The sequence below is a fragment of the Oryx dammah genome, unplaced genomic scaffold, assembly GCF_014754425.2.
Source record: "Oryx dammah isolate SB20612 unplaced genomic scaffold, SCBI_Odam_1.1 HiC_scaffold_8, whole genome shotgun sequence".
NCBI lineage: Eukaryota > Metazoa > Chordata > Mammalia > Artiodactyla > Bovidae > Oryx > Oryx dammah.
This window is the reverse complement of record NW_024070192.1, coordinates 31,636,898-31,657,598: the sequence shown is the minus strand read 5'-3', so window position 1 is coordinate 31,657,598 and position 20,701 is coordinate 31,636,898. Positions and strand designations below refer to the sequence as shown.

At 47.6% G+C, this 20,701-nt stretch overlaps 1 protein-coding gene across 2 annotated transcripts in view; it reads left to right on the top strand.

The window, feature by feature from the left end:
* The window catches only part of DNAH9 (dynein axonemal heavy chain 9), a 284,846-nt gene that overhangs the window by 251,785 nt on the left and 12,360 nt on the right, over positions 1-20,701 (top strand). For both annotated transcript variants that reach the window (XM_040243337.1, XM_040243338.1), the window contains 5 exons: positions 8,512-8,639; positions 11,657-11,884; positions 13,534-13,725; positions 15,053-15,244; positions 16,809-16,979. In XM_040243337.1, coding sequence (XP_040099271.1) covers positions 8,512-8,639; positions 11,657-11,884; positions 13,534-13,725; positions 15,053-15,244; positions 16,809-16,979 — 911 coding nt within the window. The remainder of the gene's footprint in view (positions 1-8,511; positions 8,640-11,656; positions 11,885-13,533; positions 13,726-15,052; positions 15,245-16,808; positions 16,980-20,701) is intronic.

Below are 20,701 nucleotides of genomic sequence, written 5' to 3'. Positions count from 1 at the left end.
AGGGTGTTAGTCTTCCCTTGTTTCTTTTTTTTCTAAGTATTTAATTTTGGGCCACATGGCATATGGGATCTTAGTTCCCTGACCAGGGATTGAATCCACACCTCCTGCATTGGAAGCTTGGCGTCTTAACCACTGGACCACAGGGAAGTCCCCTGCCCTTGTTTCTTTGTTGGTGCCCTGTTCTTATTCCCTGGAGAGTTTCAAACCATCTCTCTACCTTGTGTTGTGACATTGCATGAGCTGAGTTAGGTGTAGGTCTTTTTCATTCACCTGCTCAGCACTCAGCCTGCTTTTTTTCACGTGGGAGAGTCATACTTCTCTTTATCTCTGGAAATCTTGCTCTGTCATTTTTTTGGAAATATCACCACGATTCACCAAGTTGCTCATGTTAGAAACCTGAGAATCAGTCACCCTGGACACCTCCTCCCACCCATCACACTTAGTCCTATCGATTCTACCTCCTGAACGTGTTTCAAATGGATCTAGTTGTTTCATTGTGCCTCCCTCGTCTGAGTCACCAGACTATCTCCTGGACTATCCCGAGAGCCTATTAACATCCCTCTTCTTCTCCTCCACCTGCAATCTTTTGCCACTCACAGCCAGACTCATCTTGCAAAATCTCAGATCTGATGATAACGCACTTCTACTAAAATCTCTGTAGTGGCTCCCCACTGTTCTAAAGGTAAGATCCAACACCACTGACATGGTCTCTGTGACCTGCAAGCCCCAGTCTTTCTGTCCAGCCTTGGATCTTTTGTTGTTGTTTAATTGCTCAGTCATGTCCAACTCTTCTTTTGACCCATGGACTGTAGCCCACCAGGCTCCTCTGTCCATGGGATTTCCCAGGCAAGAATACTGAAGTGGATTGCCATTTCCTTCTCCAGGGCATCTTCCCAACCCAGGGATTGAACCCACATTTCCTGCATTGGCAGGTGGATTCTTTACCACCAAGCCACCAGGGAAGCCCTCAGCCTCAGATCTTAACTTTCCCCAAATGCACACTAATACTCCAGCCACAGGGCTCTCTTAGGACCATCACCTCATGAGCTCTCCCGGCCCAGGGCATTTTCACAATCCATCCCTTTTATCTGAAATACTTCTCCCCAGTTCTTTGGTCCAGGGCCTGCCCGTCCTTCATGGATCATCTTCTCCTGAACTTCTCCCTGCAAGACCATCTGGGTCGCCCTTACACATGTATTTGCTTCAGAGCATTTAATACAGTTCTTTTAGCTTTGTATTTATTTATGTATTTGGCTGCGCTGGGCCTTTGTGGCGGCATGCGGGCTCTTCATTGCTGTGTGCGGGCTTTCTCAAGTGGCAGTGAGCAGGGGCTATCTCTAGTTGTGGAGTGTGGGCTTTTCTTGTTGCAGAGCACAGGCTCTAGGGTGCACAGGCCTAGTTGCCCTGCAGCATGGGGGCTCTTAGTTCCTGGACCAGGGATCGAACCCAAGTTACCTACATTGGCAGGTAGATTCTTAACCACTGTACCACCAAGGAAATCCCAATATAATTCTAATTAAACCTTTCTTTTATCATTTTAACTTACATTTGCCTACCTACTTTTTACTAAGACCCTGGAGATCGAGGACCACATCATCTTAACTTGGATTGTATCTGTGCCTTAAAGTCTAAGTAGCACAGAGTGGGGCTCAGTAAATACCAGTCGAATGAATTAGCAAACGAATGAATGCACATAAAAGAACTGTCGTCATTTCTAAGTTGTTCCTGACTTTCAGGTCTTTTTAAATAGAGTTCTGTATTCTTCTGTCCCATGGAGGTTTCATTCCTTTCATATTAACAAATCTAGCCTCCTCATTTTTAGTCAATGTTTTCCTTTTGGGAAGCTTTCATATACCCCGTTTATGAGCAATTTCCTCCTGTTCTTTGCCAAGTGACCTCCAACTATTTCATCACGTAGACTGAAGCTTTCTGTCATTCCAGGCAAGCTGACCCGTCCCTGAACCATATTGGTTATTTGTCTCGGAATATATCATCTCAACCCTGCCCTTGGTTTAATCTTAACGCACATTTCCTTAGCAGAGGCAATATTGCCGCTCATCAGCTGGCAATTACCTATGCACCTGTGCCACTTTCTGGATGGCTGAACTGGTTTTCTCATGCACCCATTTAGAACATACACTCTGGTTTCATCATGCGCTCCCCATCTTGGGTCTAATCATTTTGTCTGATGGACTCCTGTTCTCAGGTTTGGAATCCACATGACTGACTCAAACACTTTCCCCTGTGTCTGCCAGGCCCCTGCTTATAAAGGAAACTCACCATCTGTGCTTGGGCAGAATCTGTGCATCAGACCATCCACTGCTTTACTCCACGTAGCCTCTTAGAAAGCCTGGGATCCTTCCCTGCCTCTGAGTGTGTGATCCATGCCTCTATCCCTTTGTTTCATCATGGCAGTTATTATTTATTTATTTGGCTATGGTGGGTCTTCATTGCTTTTCTCTAGTTGTGGCAAGCAGGGGCTACTCTCTAGCTGTGGTGCATGGGCGTCTCATTGCGTGGCTTCTCTTGTTGCAGAACATAGGCTCTAGGGGGTGCGGGCTTCAGTAGTCGTGGCTCCCAGGCTCTAGAGCACAGCTCTCGTAGTTGTAGCGCATGGGCTTCGCTGTCCCTGCAGCATGTGAGATCTTTCCAGATCAGGGATTGAACCCGTGTCTCCTGTATTGGCAGGTAGATTCTTTACCACTGAGCCACCAGGGAAGCCCCATGGCAGTTCTTAATACTGGGCTAGGTTTTAACACCCTAAAAGTCAGATGAGAGATTTGATTTCCACCACCCTCACTCCAGCCCTTCTCCCAAAATGCATGAACCCACAGGCAAACAAAATTCTCTGTATGATCTTGGGAGTTCTCTAAGCTTCCGAAGCTCATCTGTTGACACTCGATTAAGAATGTGTGCTTTTCTAAGAATCTGAAAAATAAAAGATATGTATATTATAAAACTGAATCACTTTGCTGTAATCTGAACCTGGCACAACATTGTAAACCAACTATACTCCAATATAAAGTAAAAATGTTTAATTAAACAAATTTTAAAAAAAGAATCTGTACTTTTCTGACACTTGTGTCTGCCCCAGGATTTTCCATCCTCAATAGAGGAGGAGGAGGAAGAGGAAATTCCACCCACTTTCTTTGGCCTCTGTTTTAACATGAACCTGCCACCACTCACTCACACTGCATTCCTTCTTGCCTTCACAGATCAATCCTTTAACACTCGTTTAGTTTCACCCTCCTCTCTCTCTTTTCTCATCATGTCTCTTCATTCTATCTATTTTGGCCACGCCGTGCACGGTGCAAGGTCTCAGTTCCCTGACTGGGGGTGGAACCCATGCCCTCTGCAGTGGGAGCACGAAGTCTTAACCACTGGACTGCCAGGGAAGTCCCTCCTCTCTCTTCTCATCTCCTTCTTCCTGAACGAGCCACACTTGCTTATTGGCACCACGGTTTTTGCTTTTGGTTCATCTAAAAGCAATCGCCCATTGTTTCCAGTCACCCCTATTACCTTCCTCCTAGGGTTACTGTGAGGATAAGCATGAAATCTCAGGTGCGAAAAGGCTTTGAAACTCTAAGACTACAGTAGCAGCATACAGCACTATAATGACAACGACGAGTCTCCTGTTCTTTGAGGCAGCTCAGTTTGCTTTTCCTTTACACCCTTTGCTCATGTTCTTTCAAGCACAGCGTCCGCCTGGGCCCTCCCCTTCCCACCCTCACACGGCATTGTCTCTGGTCCTTCTTTCGCTCGAATCGTACATGGTCTTCCTTGGTCTCCGTCCTCCTTTGTCCAGTTATCTGGCATTGACACAATGAATCCTGACGTTTCCATTTATCTACCACCTTGGTCTTCCGCTGCCTCCTCTTTCTCTTTCCAATGTGCTGGTCAGAATAACAGGCTCATTTAGGCTTTTGTCAGCCTGCTACTAAGGGTGTTCAAAGAAACGGTTTTCAATTCACTGTCTTTGCCGCTAGATTATCAACACTTTGATTACAGTCTCTTTTTCGCTGCTCCTGACCCCATTCTCTTTTTCTTAAGCACCAGTTGAAGTTGGCCAGGTTGGAGCAAGTCCAGTCTCTACAGAGCAGCTTCAAGATTAGCAGAGTGTTGCTTCTGTGTGGAGAGGCAGTCCTCTGTCTGTTCTTATACTAGAGGAGTCGGGGGCACCTCTTCCATTGGGGGGGCTATGGAGGGGAATGGAACAGGGATGTGGGCAGTGTCAGATACAACGGCAGTAACAGAAGGTGTTCTACCAGATGGCAGATGTCTTCTCCAGCTGGGGGAGCAGTAGAGAGTGGAGCCAAGTGCTGAGCATAAGAAGTGGGGGGCTCCATTATTTATTTTTAAATACTTTCTTAAAAAAAAACACTTTCTTTTTTTTACATGTATTTTTTTATTTACTCTGCCACACAATGCAGCATGCGGAATCTTAATTCCCCAACCAGGGATTGAACCCCTGGCCTCTACAGTGGAAGCATGGAGTCTTAACCACTGGACTGCCAAGGAAGTCCCCCTTTACCACCCTTAGGAAGCTTAAAGGAGGAGGGGAATGGGCAAGGTAGCAACTTCTGGACATGTGGAAAGATTACCAAACAGTCTCCTGAGATTGAGAATTGTCAGCTTGCTTTGGCCCTAGTTCCCCCAGTGTGTCATTTTTCTCTTGTGTTAATGCTCAGGTCTGTGCAGGACTTCATGTGTACATGTATGCGTCTAGTCTCTCAGTTCAGTTCAGTCGATGAGTCGTGTCCAACTCTTTGTGACCCCATGGACTGTAGCATGCCAGTCTTCCCTGTCCATCACCACCTCCCAGAGCTTGCTCAAACTCATGTCCGTCGAATCGGTGACACCATCCAACCATCTCATCCTCAGTTGTCCCCTTCTCCTCCTGCCTTCAGTCTTTTTCCAGAATCAGGGTCTTTTCTAAGGAATCAGTTCTTCACATCAGGTTGCCAAAATATTGGAGCTTCAGCTTCAGCATCAGTCCTTCCAATGAGTATACAGGACTGATTTCCTTTAATATTGACTGGTCTGATCTCCTTGCAGTCCAAGGGACTCTCAAGAGTCCTCTCCAACACCATAGTTCAAAAGCATCAATTGCTCAGTCATGTCCAACTCTCTAAAACCTCATGAACTGTAGCCGGCCAAGGTTATGGTTTTACAAAATTTGGATGATGCAGATGTATAATGGACAAGAGTTAAGAGTCTTATAAGATCATGGCTCAAATGAAGGATTATTGGATCCATATTAAAAATAACAAGGAGGTAAAGATGAAGGTTAGGATAAACAGAGGAGCCAACATACTGGGCGTTTTACTGACGCAGAATCATATGAGCAGGGACTAATAGAGTAAACAGTCTGGGGCCTCCCTGATGGTCCACTGGTTAAGAATCTACCTGCCAGTGCAGAGGACACAGGCTCAGTCCCTAGTCTGGGTTTCCACGTGCCGAGGAGCAACTCCTGAGCAACTACTAAGCAACTACCCTCATGCCACAACTACTGAGCCTGCATGCCTAGATCCTGTGCTCTGCAAGAAGAGAAGCTACCTCATTGAGAAGCCAGAACACCACCACAAAGGCCCAGCACAGCTAAAAACAAACAAATAAATGAATGTTTTAAATAATTTTTTTAAAAGATTAAACAGTCTGAAGAGCAGGACATTATCATTGTGAATAAGTATGAAAGAATAATATATGAGACACAGGATCATTCCTAGTGATAAAGTCCTTGGTGCAGCCTCTGAAAGTGGGTAGGAGAAATGGAATGAAGTTCTTCGATGATGAGGAAACGTGAGGCTATGTGTCGACCGAGTCATCCACAGTGACAGCAAAGTTCACCAAGTTAATGATGAAGCAAGAAAAGATGGAAGATATTAAACCAAGTTCCAAAGCCCTAATAAAAGTGACTCTCTCTGGGAAGTTGATAGAAGGCAGAAAACATACAAGTTAGTAGGTAATATAACTGATGTATGTGCTTTAGAAGAGAAAGGGTTTTTCTACAAGAGTGGAGAAAAAATAGCCTGCAAGTTCTAAGAGAAGGCTAGAAAAACGTTCACCTTCCTCCCAGCCCCAGGGCTGTGTGGAGCGAGGGACAGGGCCACAGAAGTTGTTGTGTCCTCAAAGAGACTGGCGTTCGAGGAAACACAGCTGCCAGCATGGTCAAGGAGGTTTACAGTGGGACTCGGTTCCTGGTGACCCCACCATAAGGAGCTCTGGAAGGAAGATCAGAAAGGGAAAGATGAGCTAAAGGTGAGGGGTGGGGAGGGGAGGGCGGGAAGTCATAGCACACAGTATTCAAAGTAATCTAAACCTAAGCCCTTTCCCCCGCCTTATCCTTTGTGAATAAAGAAACGAAATAGGCTCTTTTGTGAGCAGAAATGTCACCGAGACTATCTACCAGTCCAGCACCCTTATCCTAGTATTTTCTTTGGAATCCACTGTTTATATTCCCAGTTCTAAAGCTGACACCAAATCCATTGCCAGCTAGGATTTGTAGAGTTTAATAAGGGTGTTTCTTGGGTTCATCTCTGTTGAATCTGTAATAACCATTCCTCAGTACTAAAAGTCATCCTACAGTTTTGCCTATACAGTTTAAGAAGACTCCATACTTCTTTTTTAGTGCTTTAAAGACACTTTCAATATTGACAGTGTTCTTTAAATATTTTTGCAGAAATATCAAATTGCATCTTCAGTTTTAGTTCCCCTGAGACTAAATTTAAGTACAGACTTTTATCTTTTTCTTTTTAAAATTTATCCTCTTCTCTCTCATGTTCCTTACCTTCTGAGAAAAATTGCCCAACAACTCCTTCATGGTACTGCACACTTTTGTGATCCTTTGTCTAAAGAATACTGCGTACTTTCTCTAAACTTTATTGGATTGTTGAATAGCTAGTATTCAAGCAGAACTGGTGTTCTTTAGTAAGGTTATTTCGTTGTGTGAAGCCTTTCTCAGATTTGCAGAGCAACTCTTTTTCATTGATTTTCATTTTTTTAATTGCGATATAATTGACATAGAATATCGTGTAAGTTTCAGATGTACACCATGTTTTGCGATGTGTATGGCACCATGACTATCACCACAGCATTAGCTAACACCTCTGTCACATTACATAATTATTTATTTTTCCATTGCTTTTTTTTTTTAATCAGAGGATAATTGCTTTACAATGTTGTGCTGGTTTCTGCCTTACAACAGTGAGAATCAGCCATGAGTATACATCTATCCCCTCCCTCCTGAGCCTCCCTCACACTGCCCCACCCATCCCTCCAGGTCATCATAGCATTGACATGTATATACTGCCATGTACAAAATAGATAGCTGGTGGGAAGTTGCTGTATAGCACAGGGAGCTCAGCTTGGTGCAGAGCAACTCTTGAGCATTCGCCTTGCTCCAGTGACACGGCTGTGACATGTGTGTTCATGTGGCTGTTCCCTTACTCCACTCCCAACACTGAGATGCACAACATTCACACCCACACAACCAGGCCCTTCCTTGGCATGCCTCTCTTCACTCTAATTCATGAAAGATGACGACAGTAAGTGTTCTATGTGGTGGGAAAAACAAGGAGGAGGCTCCTATGGACTAAAGTACAGGAAGCTAAAACCACCTGAGTCCTACCCCTTGGGGCCACACCTCCCAGTAGGCGTCCAGGGAAAATACATATTATTATTAATATACGTCAGGGGACCAAGCAAGCTAGACCCAGCCATACCCACACACTTGCTACTCTTTGAGCCTTTTCACTCTAGGACGGTGGCCCAATGCCTGGTCTTGGAGTGAAGGCTGCACAGAATGGAGGGGCATGTCTGTCCACTCTTGGGGGTGTTAACTGAAATTTAAAAAAGTACAACATGAGAGTTGTGAGTTGAGTTTCATTTGGGGCAAAGTGAGGCCTAGAGCCTGGGACACAGCCTCTCAGAGAGCTCTGAGGAGCTGCTCCAAAGAGGTGAGGGAAGGAGGTCAGTATCTTATATGGTTTTAGTGAAGTACGTGCAGCCAAGTACACGGTTGGCTGAGGCTGGATGCTGGTCATGAGGAGTGATGTCTCCGTTAATGATGTCAGTGCTTTTCCAGATATGAGGAGATTCAAGAATTGGGCTCATAAAATCTCCTGGGAATATCTAACTATGTGAACGTCTGTTCTGCCAATTTTTCCCAATGCACAGAGCACACCATTCCTGATCTCCACTCTGAACTCCTTTCAGGGAGTTTGGAAGGTCAGCAGCTACAGTGGCCTTGCAGAAGCAGATGGCAACTGCCAATTTTTAGTGGGAAGGGATTCAGTGAAGAGGGAGGGGAGAAGTTGCTTTGTCTCGACAAGTGTGTTCCCTTTTATTTGGGAACAAAAAGTTGGAAGATGTAGCAACCCCACCCTGGGAAGGCAAGGGTCTGTGCGTGAGGTTGGGGCCTATGGCTCCTGGCTGCTGGCGATGGGGGTGCTGTGTGAGGGTGAAGACTCGGTGACATAAGAGATGCTAATGACCACTCCATGCTCCTTTCAGGCAAAAAACTCGGATATACCTTTAACAACCGGAACTTCCACAATGTGTCTTTGGGGCAAGGACAGGAGGTCGTGGCTGAGGCCGCACTGGACCTAGCTGCCAAGAAAGGCCACTGGGTTATTTTGCAGGTACGCCCACTCTGCCCTGATGGGGCTCATTCTTGACCCATCCTTGTGTGGACCTCTGGGGCCACCTTTCCTTCCACACCCTCCTCCCCTGACTTCCTAATCTTCTCAGGATGCTGGCTTTCAGCTGGATTCTTCCAGCTGCTGATCTCTTCCCATGCCTTCCACAGAACCCCTCCACTCCATCTTTCCTCTGGGTCCCATGGCCCACGTTCTTCATCACATTCATGACTAGAATGCTACACGCACAACCAGAACTCAGCCTCTTCATTGAGAACTCATGTTGGCATCTAGAGTCTGGAATACCTACTGTTGTTTCATTAAACACAGGAGACTTCCTTGTTGGCTCAGACAGTAAAAGCATCTGCCTACAAAGCGGGAGACCCAGGTTCAATCCCTGGGTCAGGAAGATCCTCTGGAGAAGGAAATGGCAACCCACTCCAGTATTCTTGCCTGGAAAATCCCATGGAAGGAGGAGCCTGACAAGCTACAGTCCGTGGGGTTGCAAAGAGTCGGACACAACTGAGCAACTTCACAACAACAACAAACACAGGAAGTAAAGGCTGCCTTTCTTCTGTTGTGGCCTGTCCTCATTCCTGTTCATGCAACTTGCATGGATGCTGGGGCTGTGGCAGAGCGTGCGGCGGACCCCTTTATCCTCCCGTAGCACCCTGCAGCCACCTCTATGAGCGCATCCACAGCTCTGTAGAACAGGTTACCATATGCCTGTGTCCTCCATGGCATTTTTTTAGGGAAAGAGACATCCCCGTCTACCTTTGGCACCCAGCACACTACTTCCCTCAGATGCTGGCTCAGATGATAAAGAATCTGCTTGCAGTGCAGGAGACCCAAGTTCGATCCCTGGGTCAGGAAGATCCCCTGGAGGAGGGCATGGTAACCCACTCCAGTATTCTTGCCTGGAGACTTCCATGGATGTAGGAGCCTGGCGGGCTACAGTCCATGGGGTTGCAAAGAATTAGACACAACTGAGAGACTAACACTTTCACTACTTTCATGCTACCGTGAACACAGTAGACACTCAACCAGAGCCTGTTGGGTAATAGAATCAGTGAAGAAAGCAACGGAGGAGAGAATCAAATGGAAAAGCCAGTCCCTCCCCTCCCCTCTGACTTTGATTACCCAGAACTTCCTCTCTCCTGATGACTCAGTGAACACTTCATGCTGTTGGGTCTTCATTATCCCACTATTTGTTTGAGCCTAGCAGCAGCAGAACCGGTTGTTCCCTAGAACTCTTTTTCCAGAAACAGTGGGACCTTAAGGAGGAAAGAGAATGACAGCAGGGTCCCTGCCTCCTCCCACTGGATCAGCTCAGTGATGGGAGGGTGTGACCTCCCCAGTTGTCTCAGGCTCATCTGTCAAAGCGACCCCGTTCTGGCCACTGGGTTTACCCTGATGGCTCAGATGGTAAAGAATCCATCTTTACCTGCAACGCAGGAGACCCAGGTTCGATCCCTGGGTCAGGAAGACTCCCTGGAGGAGGGCATGGCAACCTACTCCAGTATTCTTGCCTGGAGAATCGCCATGGACAGAGAAGCCTGGCAGGCTACAGCCCATGGGGTCACAAAGAGTCGGACACAACTGAGTAACTAACTTTTTTACTTCACTTCACCCTGGGCACTAGCACCTTCAGGAAGCCAGCCCCTTCCAGAGACAACGAACCATACCTATCTGCTGCCCGGGACTGTCTCATCTTGTCCCGATGTGGTTTCTGAGAGATCTCCAAGATCAAACTCAGAAGCTGGGATTCCTGACGCAGCAGCAGAGTTTCTCACTGGGGAGTTGGCGGTGCTGCCCGGCTCACGGAGCCCCGGCTCTCTAATCAGCCACCAACCTCTCTGCTCTGATAGAGTGATGATGACGGAATTCTTTCCTTTAACAAATTTCCATTTCAGCATCCACTACTAACTCCTGCATAGCATTTCACAGTATACAAAGCCCTCTCAAATCCATTACCTTCGGTTATTTGCAGCAACCCTGGGAAATAAATATGGTATATATTACTGTCATTTCTCTTTTCACAGAAGAGAAAGTAGACCAGATGGCTGTGGCCTTAGCACTATGTTCTGTGCCAACCTGTGTATTTAAGGCTCTGCGAGCAGGCTTCCTCAAATATTTATCAAGGAGCTTTTATCTGTCCATCATAATGAAACATTGCAATGAAGCAAAGTGACTATCCTTGCTAGAGTGAAAAGTGCATGCTGCAAGGTGGTGCTAAGAAATTAATGTCATTTCACATAGACAGAGTGACAGATAGGAATCTCAGGGAGAAGGAGACAAGCTCAAAGACCAGAGGGGCTTCGGGGTGGACGAGGAGCCTTCCCTCTATGAGAGCCGCGACGTCCCAGTGTGTTTTAGGAAGATAAGTTTGACAATTATCAGAATGATTTGGAGAGGGAGGAGGAGGGAGAGCTAGCTAGAAGTTTAAATGCGTGCTTTTCAAGTCTGAACATGCAGACACATGACTGGAAAATCTTATTAAAATGCACAAATCCAGTAAGTCTGAGTCAGCATTTCTAACTGGCTTCCAGGTAATGGTAACATCACTGGTCCACATTTGAGTGTTAGAGGTTCAAAAAAAATCCAGGTGTCAGCAGTGGGGATCTGAAGTTGGAAGGTAACCATGCATGAGACACTTCAAGTGTGACCCCCCTGACCGGGAGCAGCAGCATCACCTAAGGACTTGTTAGAAGTGTAAGCACTCAGGCCCCTCCATGGACCAGCCGCTCTGAGGTGGGGCCCAAGAACCTTTGTTTCAACAAGTCATCTGAACAAGGGGATTCCAAAGCCTCAAGGTCAAGCTTGAGATCCTTAGGACATGGAAGGATAGTTTGAATGGCAGGAAAAAGGGGTCCTCATTACTGAGAACCCCAAGAGTCTTGCTAGGATGTGATTTGTTTGAAGCAAAGGCCAGGTTACCCCGCACCCAACCCCGATCCTCCTTCCTGATCACCATTTAAGCAGAGGCTTGCATGGGGTGGGGGCTCCTTCCTTCCCACCAGAACATCCACCTGGTGGCCAAGTGGCTCGGCGCCCTGGAGAAGAAGCTGGAGGAGCACAGTGAGAACAGCCACGCAGAGTTCAGGGTCTTCATGAGCGCGGAGCCCGCACCCTCCCCCGGGAGCCACATCATCCCCCAGGGCCTCCTGGAGAACGCCATCAAGATCACCAGCGAGCCACCCGCGGGCATGCACGCCAACCTGCACAAGGCCCTGGACAACTTCACTCAGGTAGGGCCCTGGAGGGAGGGGAGCAGGGCACCTCGCCTCGCAAAGAGCAGACCCCTCCCTCCAACCCAGGGCAGGAGAACACACTGTCTTGCAGGAGTCAGTGGCAGGGCATGCCCTGCTCACCTGCACTCAGGGTCCTGAGCAGAGACCAGGAAGGGGCGGCCGCTGCTTCAGTGGTATAGCTCCTAATTATTACGATGATAAAACTATGCCTCGGTAGGTTTAGTATCATCTTGTCAGCCTCCCCAGGGGCCCTTGTCTTTGGGCTTACCCCTGTGCAAGCCCAACGTCCAGTCTTGGTTATCGAGCAACTGGGAAGTATATCCCAAGAGATGCTGGCTTGTCCTGGTTCCGCTGCGGAAGGATACACAACAGTTGACGTTTGGGACTTTACCAGCCTCTGCGGTAGGTCATTTGGGGGAACAGGGACAGATTCAGGAGTCTCTTCATTGCTCACAAGAATGTCAGTTGCTCTGTTCTGCATTTGCAAATGCCCAGAAACAAAGGAAGCTCCCTACACGTCTACAGAGAACAGCTCTGTCCAATCAAGGGACCAGAGAGAGAAACTGTGTCATGGCTTCACTGGGGAAAAAATCAGACCTACCAATAGCTTAATCTCTGCAGTCTTCTCTGCTTCCCCTCGTTGTTGTAAGCAAAGTCTAAGGTCCACCTCCTAGAAGAAATGCCAGGACTGAACCCAATCCAGTTGTGTGAGCTTTGTAAGTGCCTTTCGGGCTCTAGCTGCAGCATCTTGCTCCTTCCTGAACAGAGGAGCTCACTCAGAGAACGCGTTTACTTCCAAAGAATCCAGGGTTCGCGTCCTAACAGCCCGTCTCAATGCAGGTTTCTCCCTCCCCACCATCATCCCCATGCCCATTAACATCTAAGAACAATTCCACTGACTTCTCCAGACTCTCTCTTGCTTCTTTTCTTCCATCTTCCCATCTTTCATCCTCTCTTCATGAGTCAGACCCTTTCCCCTGCCTTCTGCACTGCAGCCAGGACCCTCAGGCGTCTTGCTTCTGTAGCCACATATCCGTTAGGATGTAAAGGGCAGGACACTCCTCTGTGTCTTGTGGCTCCAATTCCCACCGTCCTCTGCTTCGGCAGTTCCCTCAGCAGATGAGCCGTGGGGTCGTCAGTCACACAGGCAGTAATTACACCTACATCAAGATTCCGTGATGGTCAAGGAAGCATGACAAGAAGGAGGGGAGTCAGAGATGATGCTGTGGCTGTCCCCACCCACACCCCAGGGCCGAGTGCCGTCAACAGGACAAATGTAACACTTCTGTGGCCCCCTACCCTTTTCTCTGTCGGCTACACGTGGGAACCTTGTTAGCATGTCCGTGTGTGCAAACTGCAACTGTAAACAAGTTCTGTTATAGGCTGAATCTAAACCAAAGCCCAGCCCGTTTGCAAGGTCCTCTCAAACCTGACTCCATGCCTGTCTGCAGCGCAGCCCAAGTCCTGCTGCTGCTGCTGCTGCTCAGTCGCTTCAGTCGTGTCCGACTCTGTGCGACCTCATGGAGTGCGGTGCCGTTGCCTTTTCCCAACCCAAGTCCTGCTGCCACCCAAATCTCCGCACCCCCACCCCACCTGCCCTGTGTCTCAGCTGCTCTGCTCTGACACTGCGCATCATCTCCTTCCAGGACACCCTGGAGATGTGTTCCCGGGAGACAGAGTTTAAGAGCATCCTCTTTGCGCTTTGTTACTTTCATGCTGTGGTGGCAGAAAGACGGAAGTTTGGGCCCCAGGGGTGGAATCGCTCCTACCCCTTCAACACCGGGGACCTCACCATCTCTGTGAACGTGCTCTACAACTTCCTGGAGGCCAATGCCAAGGTACGGCTCCAGCCAGCACAGGGGCAGGTCGGGAAGGTGCCTCTGAGAAAGATGCTGGGGCATCAGCATGGAGAGGTGGGGTGTGCTCACTGGGGCAGGTCTGCAGTCCCCCAGGCGGCGTGAGGAAGTGTAGGTTCACTGCAGGGTCAACCCCAAGAGCAGTGTGAGGCCGAGGAGGAAGTACCATGGTGGGAGAGGGGTGTGGTAAGAGTAGTAAGAAAGCTCAGAAAACCAAACTATTAGCAGTGACTCACTCTTGGTGTCTGTCAGTCCCATGGGTGTCTGTCCCAGACCCCTCCCCTACCAGACCACCCTGTGTACTCCCAGCATTGCTCGGTGGCGGGGTGGGGGGGTTGGTGATTGGCAGAAAGAGACCCACCCTCATCTGCTACAAGCTCCCAATTTAATTCACCAAAGACAGAGAGCTTCCCGTGGTGGTGCACACAGCTCCTTGCAGAAGCACGGTCGGAAGCACGGTCTTGGTGAAGTTGGAGAAACCAAATTCTTCCTTCTTCCTTCACCTTGGCTCCTTTATCCCACCTGATGGCTCCATTTTATGAAACACTGACGCAGACGATCCACACTCTTCAGTTTAGGGGAGACCAAACACAGCCTCTGCAAGGCCTCTCCCTCTTTCTTTGGGGACAGTGAATCAGGCCCAGAAGCTATGCCTCTGGCTCTGGCTCCAGGGTCCTGGGAAGTCCACCACAGAACACACCATCCCTTCACCTGCCACAAGGACCCAGGCTTCCAAGTGGCTTTCCTGCCTAACGCTAACATCTATGAACTTGTGTGCTGTATTTCATTCACTCTGAACTTTCCAAGGAGACGATTAATCGATAAGCTAATTAATGGCAGGGAATGAGAAAAGTACCCACGTCTTTGCTCTCCTCTACTTGACCTTGGCAGGTTTAAAGGACCCGTGGGTAGAGCCTGACTTCAGTGCCACAGTTAATGACGGTGAATGAGGGCAGGCATGTGTGGAAGGGTGCCTGTGTCTTACCTCTTCTCACCCTTTGATCTAACTCTTCCCTCGTTTAATGAGCTCCCAGAAGTGCTCGCTCCCAGAGGTGCTTGACCTTCCTGGGTACCAGGGAAACATGAATGAATAAGACACTGCTCCTGGGATTTCCCTGGTGGTCCGTGGTTAAGACTCCATGCTTCCGGTGCAGGGGGGTACGGGTTCAATCCTTAGTCAGGGAACTACCCCATGTGCAGTGCAGTTTAGTCAAAAAGATTTTTTTTGAAAGACATTGCTCCTAATCTCCAGACCCACCACATCTTGTGGCTCACATCGAGTCAGCCTTCCTCCCTTCCCGTCTCTCAGGTCCCTTACGATGACCTGCGGTACCTCTTTGGTGAGATCATGTACGGGGGCCACATCACCGATGACTGGGACCGGAGACTCTGCAGAACCTACCTGGAGGAGTTCATCAAACCAGAGATGCTAGCGGGAGAGCTGACCCTGGCCCCAGGGTTCCCACTGCCCGGCAACTTGGACTACAATGCCTACCACCAGGTAGGGGCCTGGGTCTCCCTTCTGTGCAGCCCAGGAGGCCTGGAGATGCCTGGGCAGGGCCAGGGGAGGACGGCTGAAAGAGCTGAGCTCGCAGGGAGCGTGGCTCTCAGCCTGCTCAATTTGAGGGCTCCTATAGGATTTCTAGCCTCCAATTAATGACAAAATTGAACTTTCAGAGATCTTTTTATTCTTGACGTTCGGTTCAATAATTCTATTTGTTGCTCTTTTCTACAAACAACATCTCAGGCATTTACTTGATTGTTTTCATTCAGCATATTGACAAAACCATTAGGAGCAAAAATTCAGGTAAGAACTTAGCCAACTTTTGGGTTAAGTTTCTATTAGTGGTTCAGAATACTTCAGAGGGACACGGTTTTGTGGGCAGACCACTCACCCCTCCTGTTCTCAGAGGCACGTACAGACACACCAAGAGAACAGTCTCGTGGAGCTTTTTCATACTGGCACTGTGGGTTTTTATTTTACAGTTCAGTTCAATACAGTTGTTCAGTTGTGTCCGACTCTTTGCGATTCCCATGGACTGCAGCACTCCAGGCTTCCCTGTCCAACACCAACTCCTGGAGATCGAGTCGGTGATGCCATCCAACCATCTCATACCCTGTCATCCCCTTCTCCTCCTGCCTTCAATCTTCCCCAGCATCAGGGTCATTTTACTTTTACTTCAGTTATTTTTAAGGTGTGCCTCTTTGCCTATTTAGCCCACCATGAAAATGTATTAACAGTCAGTTAGAACAAACAAAAAGAACTTGTTTGTGGCTTGACTTTTAAGATTCCCAAAAGAACTCTTGAATAACAATCTTAAGGGAAACAGTGGTCACAGGAACGTTAACTACAAGCTTTACACAAATTTTTAATTTCTAAAGTTTAAGAATATAAGTCATAAAAGTCACTCAATCCAGGAAACTAAGTCTATGAGAAGAAATTAAAAACAATAAGACTCTTGAAAGTAAATACAGGGAATTTTTAAAATAAACATGTTGAAAGCTTTAGCCAAGAAAGTTGTGCAAGAGCATCCCCTACTGTCGGTCGATGGAACAACTTGACCAGAGGCTGGAGAAGGTGTTGGAGGATAGTGGTTTGCAGGCTTCCCTCTCTGTAATCTGTCAGCCAACAGACTGTTATAGGGCACCTACCAAGAGTCCAGGAGCATGTACTGGGTGCTGGAAGAAACGCGAAAATGAACATGCAGATTTGCCTTTAAGTAATGAGCCATCTGTCACTTAGACTCTACTTTGTTGCTGTTGCATGCTCAGTCACGTCTGACTCTCCCCATGGACCATAGCCCACAAGGCTCCTCTGTCCATGGGATTTCCCAGGCAAGAATACTGGAGTGGGTTGCCATGTCCTTTGATCCTGACCCAGGGATCACACCCGAGTCTCCTGGATTGCAGGCAGATTCTTTACCAACCACTGAGCCACCTAGGAGGTACCACTTTGCTCTAGATGGGCCCTGCTCTGACCCACTGACTGCCCTGCAGAGGACAGGTCAGGTGAGAGGGGAGATACGTCTGGCTGGTTTTCAAGTGAGCTTGCCCTTGACTTTCAGTACATCGATGCCCAGCTGCCCCCAGAGTCGCCCTACCTCTACGGCCTCCACCCGAACGCTGAGATTGGCGTCCTGACCCAGACTTCGGAGAAGCTCTTTCACACGGTGCTGGAGCTGCAGCCCCGGGACAGCCAGGCTGGAGAAGGAGCAGGGGCCACGAGAGAAGAAAAGGTACGTGGAAGGCTTGCCCAAGATACTCTGGGGGCCTAGTACTGCCCAGGGCGGCACTTCTCCCGTGGGCCTCGATGGGGTGCACAGTGCAGACCGCAGGGCGTGCATCTTCCGCTTCCACGAATGGTCCAGCATTCCTCTTCTAGGGCCCCACCCCGTCAGGTGACCCGGCAGGCCCTCAAGTTACCTAATAGGAGGTACCCACTTTTGGTATGTCGGTGCTCTGCTCATCCACCTAAAAAAAGTGAAAGTGGTCCAACTCTTTGCGACCTCATGGACTGTAGCCCGCCAGGCTCCTCTGTCCAGGGGGTTGTCCAGGCAAGAATACTGGAGTGGGTTGCCATTTCCTTCTCCAGGGGATCTTCCTGACCCAGGGATCAAACCTAGGTCTCCTGCATTGCAGGCACACTCTGTACCAACTGAACCACTAACCCCAAGGCAGATTTTATTCCCGTTTGTCAACCCAAGTAAAGAAAAGGCAGGGCTGAATAGCTATGCTTTGGGGACCTTGAAAAGGACCTTGTGGTTCCTTGGCAAACTAAGTAATGATGGGTAGGGAGCTGTTCTTAAACACCCCGCCCTCACTCTGCCAACTAGATGCTGGTGAACTCACTCATATTTCATATGAAAATGTGGTCTCTTTGTATGAATGACAGTCCCAGAGCCTCCTAACATACAAGTAAGTGCTACTAGGCATAGCACTTCCCGAAACTAAAGGAAGATGGAGGAGAATTCTTGGGCAGAAGAGCAGAGGAGGCTGTGGCGTGGGTTTAGGGTGACCAGAGGCAACCTGGGAGCTCTGTTCCTGATGAGGGCTGAGCAGAGGGCAGAAAAGGAAGGAGCTCAAAGTGAAACTCGCCTGTGATGCTTCTCAGGACGAGGCAACTCAGTTTCCAAAGGTCGCCTCTCCTTCACCCCACCTCCCCTCTGCAGTCCTGCCTGGTTTCCCTTAGTTAGAGATTCTCTGGTACTTGGAAGATTATGGATTAAGAAACCCGGAGCTATCAAACATTTTGGCTCCAAAAGCTGATTTCAGGAAAACAAACTGACTGATAGTAAAGGAGCTGGATATTTGTTTAAAGGTATAGAGTGATGTCATTAAAGTGACTCAAATGTCAATATGCCTCAGAATGAGCTGGGGAGTTCTGGAGAGATTCTCAGGTCTAGGGTGACGCCCAGGAATGTGCAGCCTTGCAATGGTGATGCTGGTGAACCTACTTGGAGAAAGCTGCTCTAAATCCTGCCACTCAGCCTGTTTGACCTTTTGATGCATAGGGTATAGCTCGAGAAGCAAAGGGAGATAAGAAAGCTTATGTGGCCCAAAATTCAAACCACCTAGGATCAAGTGTTCCTAGCTTCACCACAATAAAGAGTACCTTCCACTCACCGCAGCTGGGGAAAGCCTGAATGCAGGAACGCAAAAAGACCCAGCACAGCCAAAATATAAATAAATAAATAAAATTAATTAATTTAAAAAAGTTCCTAGCCTTTTTAAAGATGAAAAGACCGGGACTATATAAGTAATAGGCTTCGGGTTCTTCGGGCAGCGTTCAAATAAGTTTCTAGTTCTTGTCATTTCCTTATCCCCTTCTTCTAAACACTTCAAGAAACTGTGTGTGTGTGTGTGTGTGTGTGACAGAGAGATGAATGAACTATGATCACTTGCCAAACTAGAAGAACCCATTTGCAACACAGCTATCAGGCAGTATGCAGATTTTTACTAATACACAGAGTCCTAACCTATGGAAGGAAAAGAAGAAGAGAGAAGAGAGAAAGGAGGAAAATGACACAAAAGAAATTCAAGTGATAATACAAATGGCCAATAAAAAAAATATTCTCAACATCAATTGTAACTAAATGAAGTTAAGTGAAATGTGAGGATATCCAGCGGTGACAGCATAAGAAAGCAGGCACACTCGTGTCTGTTATACAGATTTACGCTACAAAACAATTTGACAACAGCCACTCAAGTTTTAAAAGTTCATATGTGTTTCTCATAATTCTATCCCTTGGATTTCAATGAGCGGAAACACTCAAAAGGGCACAGATTTTATGACAGATATTTTTATTGCAGAGTTGTTTATCATAGTAGAAATGATAAACAAGCAAACCAAATATCCATCAGTGGAGAAATGACTCAATAAATTATTTTGGCACATGCCAAAACAGTGAAATAATATGTACTATTTAAAAAAAAACACAAGGGAAATCCATATGTACTAACAAGGGAACGTGTTCAAGATCTATTCATAGGTGAAAAAAGCGAGCTGAGGGGCTTCCCTGGTGTCCAGGGGTTAAACCTCTGATCTTCCACTGCAGGGGGGCTGGGATTCATTCCCTAGTAAGGAAACTAACAGCCTGTAGGCCATGAAGAGCAGCCAAAGGAAAAAAAAAACAACAGGCTGAAAAAGCTATGTGTATTACGATTCCACCAGTGATTGATAGAGAAAGAAGTGGAGAGGGAGGGAGAGGAAGGGATAGAGGAAAGAAGTGAGGCAGGAAGGAAGGTGTGACGGACATGCAAATATGGAGACGGGCGGGTGGATGGTGGGTGATGGATGAGTGGACGGACGGACTGACGGATGGATGGGGGTGATGGATAGATAGAGTTATATGCATTGAAGAACACCAGCAGAAATTATAAACAGATAATTCACAGTGGGTTTTCTTTCCCCCTTTGAGGGAAATTTTGCTTTTAATATCAGATTAAATATTTAAATACGTAGCATTTAGATTTTCACGATAAGCATTTATGATCAGAGGCGTTTGCTTGCAGAAATGAGGTAGACCGCACCCCTGGGCACCCTCTGCTCCCGTCTGAAGGGTCCTCTTTTTGTCTGTGGATCTGCTCCCTCCTCAGGCTGGCTCTCCAAATCCTCTACCACCTGATCAGTGACAGAGAGAACTCTGTGTCCCCACCTTCACCGTGTTTTGAAACAGTTAACTCCAGACTGTCTTTCCCTTTCTTTGTGAATAATGTCCAAATGGCAGCTCGCTGATACAGGGCTGTTTCTTCCAATTCAGCTCTGCAGACAGAGGTGTGATGTAGTTTTAGCCATCTGTCTTCTGGTCCAGCAGCAGCTTCCAGGTACCATTAAAATTCCATCCCAGTTTTCGCTGTGACAGCACCAGAGACCCATCTGTGAGACGGCAATGAGTCTTTACCTTTCTTTTTTCTAATATCAGCTCTTTTCTAGAGAACACGTTGTGTTAACAACACAAGGCAAAGTGAATATTAATAATCATGTAGATATATAGAGTTCTTTCTAGCTTTCAGATGCCGCCACATTCATCAGACCTCTTTTGGTTTTGATCTCTTCACCAGCCCTGGGAGTTGGTGGGGGAGAAAGACACTGTGGAAATTTTTATAAATGAGAAAATGGAAGTCTAAATGACTTGCTTAAATTGACACAGATAATACACAACGGCACTGCGTTAGCTCAGTCAGGGTTCTCTGTTTGTGAAGAACAGAGACCAATTTGGCTGAAACAGGCAAGAAATAGCTCATATCGAAGGAATCCACCCAAGAAAGAACAGAAACCACAGTGACTCCAGGTCCCTCAGGGAAGAAGTGTGGGCCATCCTTTCAGAGTGCTTCCCTCCGCTTTCTGCACCTGAATCCTGGCTTGAGGTTCAATTCTCACACTTCTGGAAAACATCATCTGATTGGCCCACTTGAGTCATGGGAGGGCTGGGCATGGACCACGCACCCAAACAGCGGG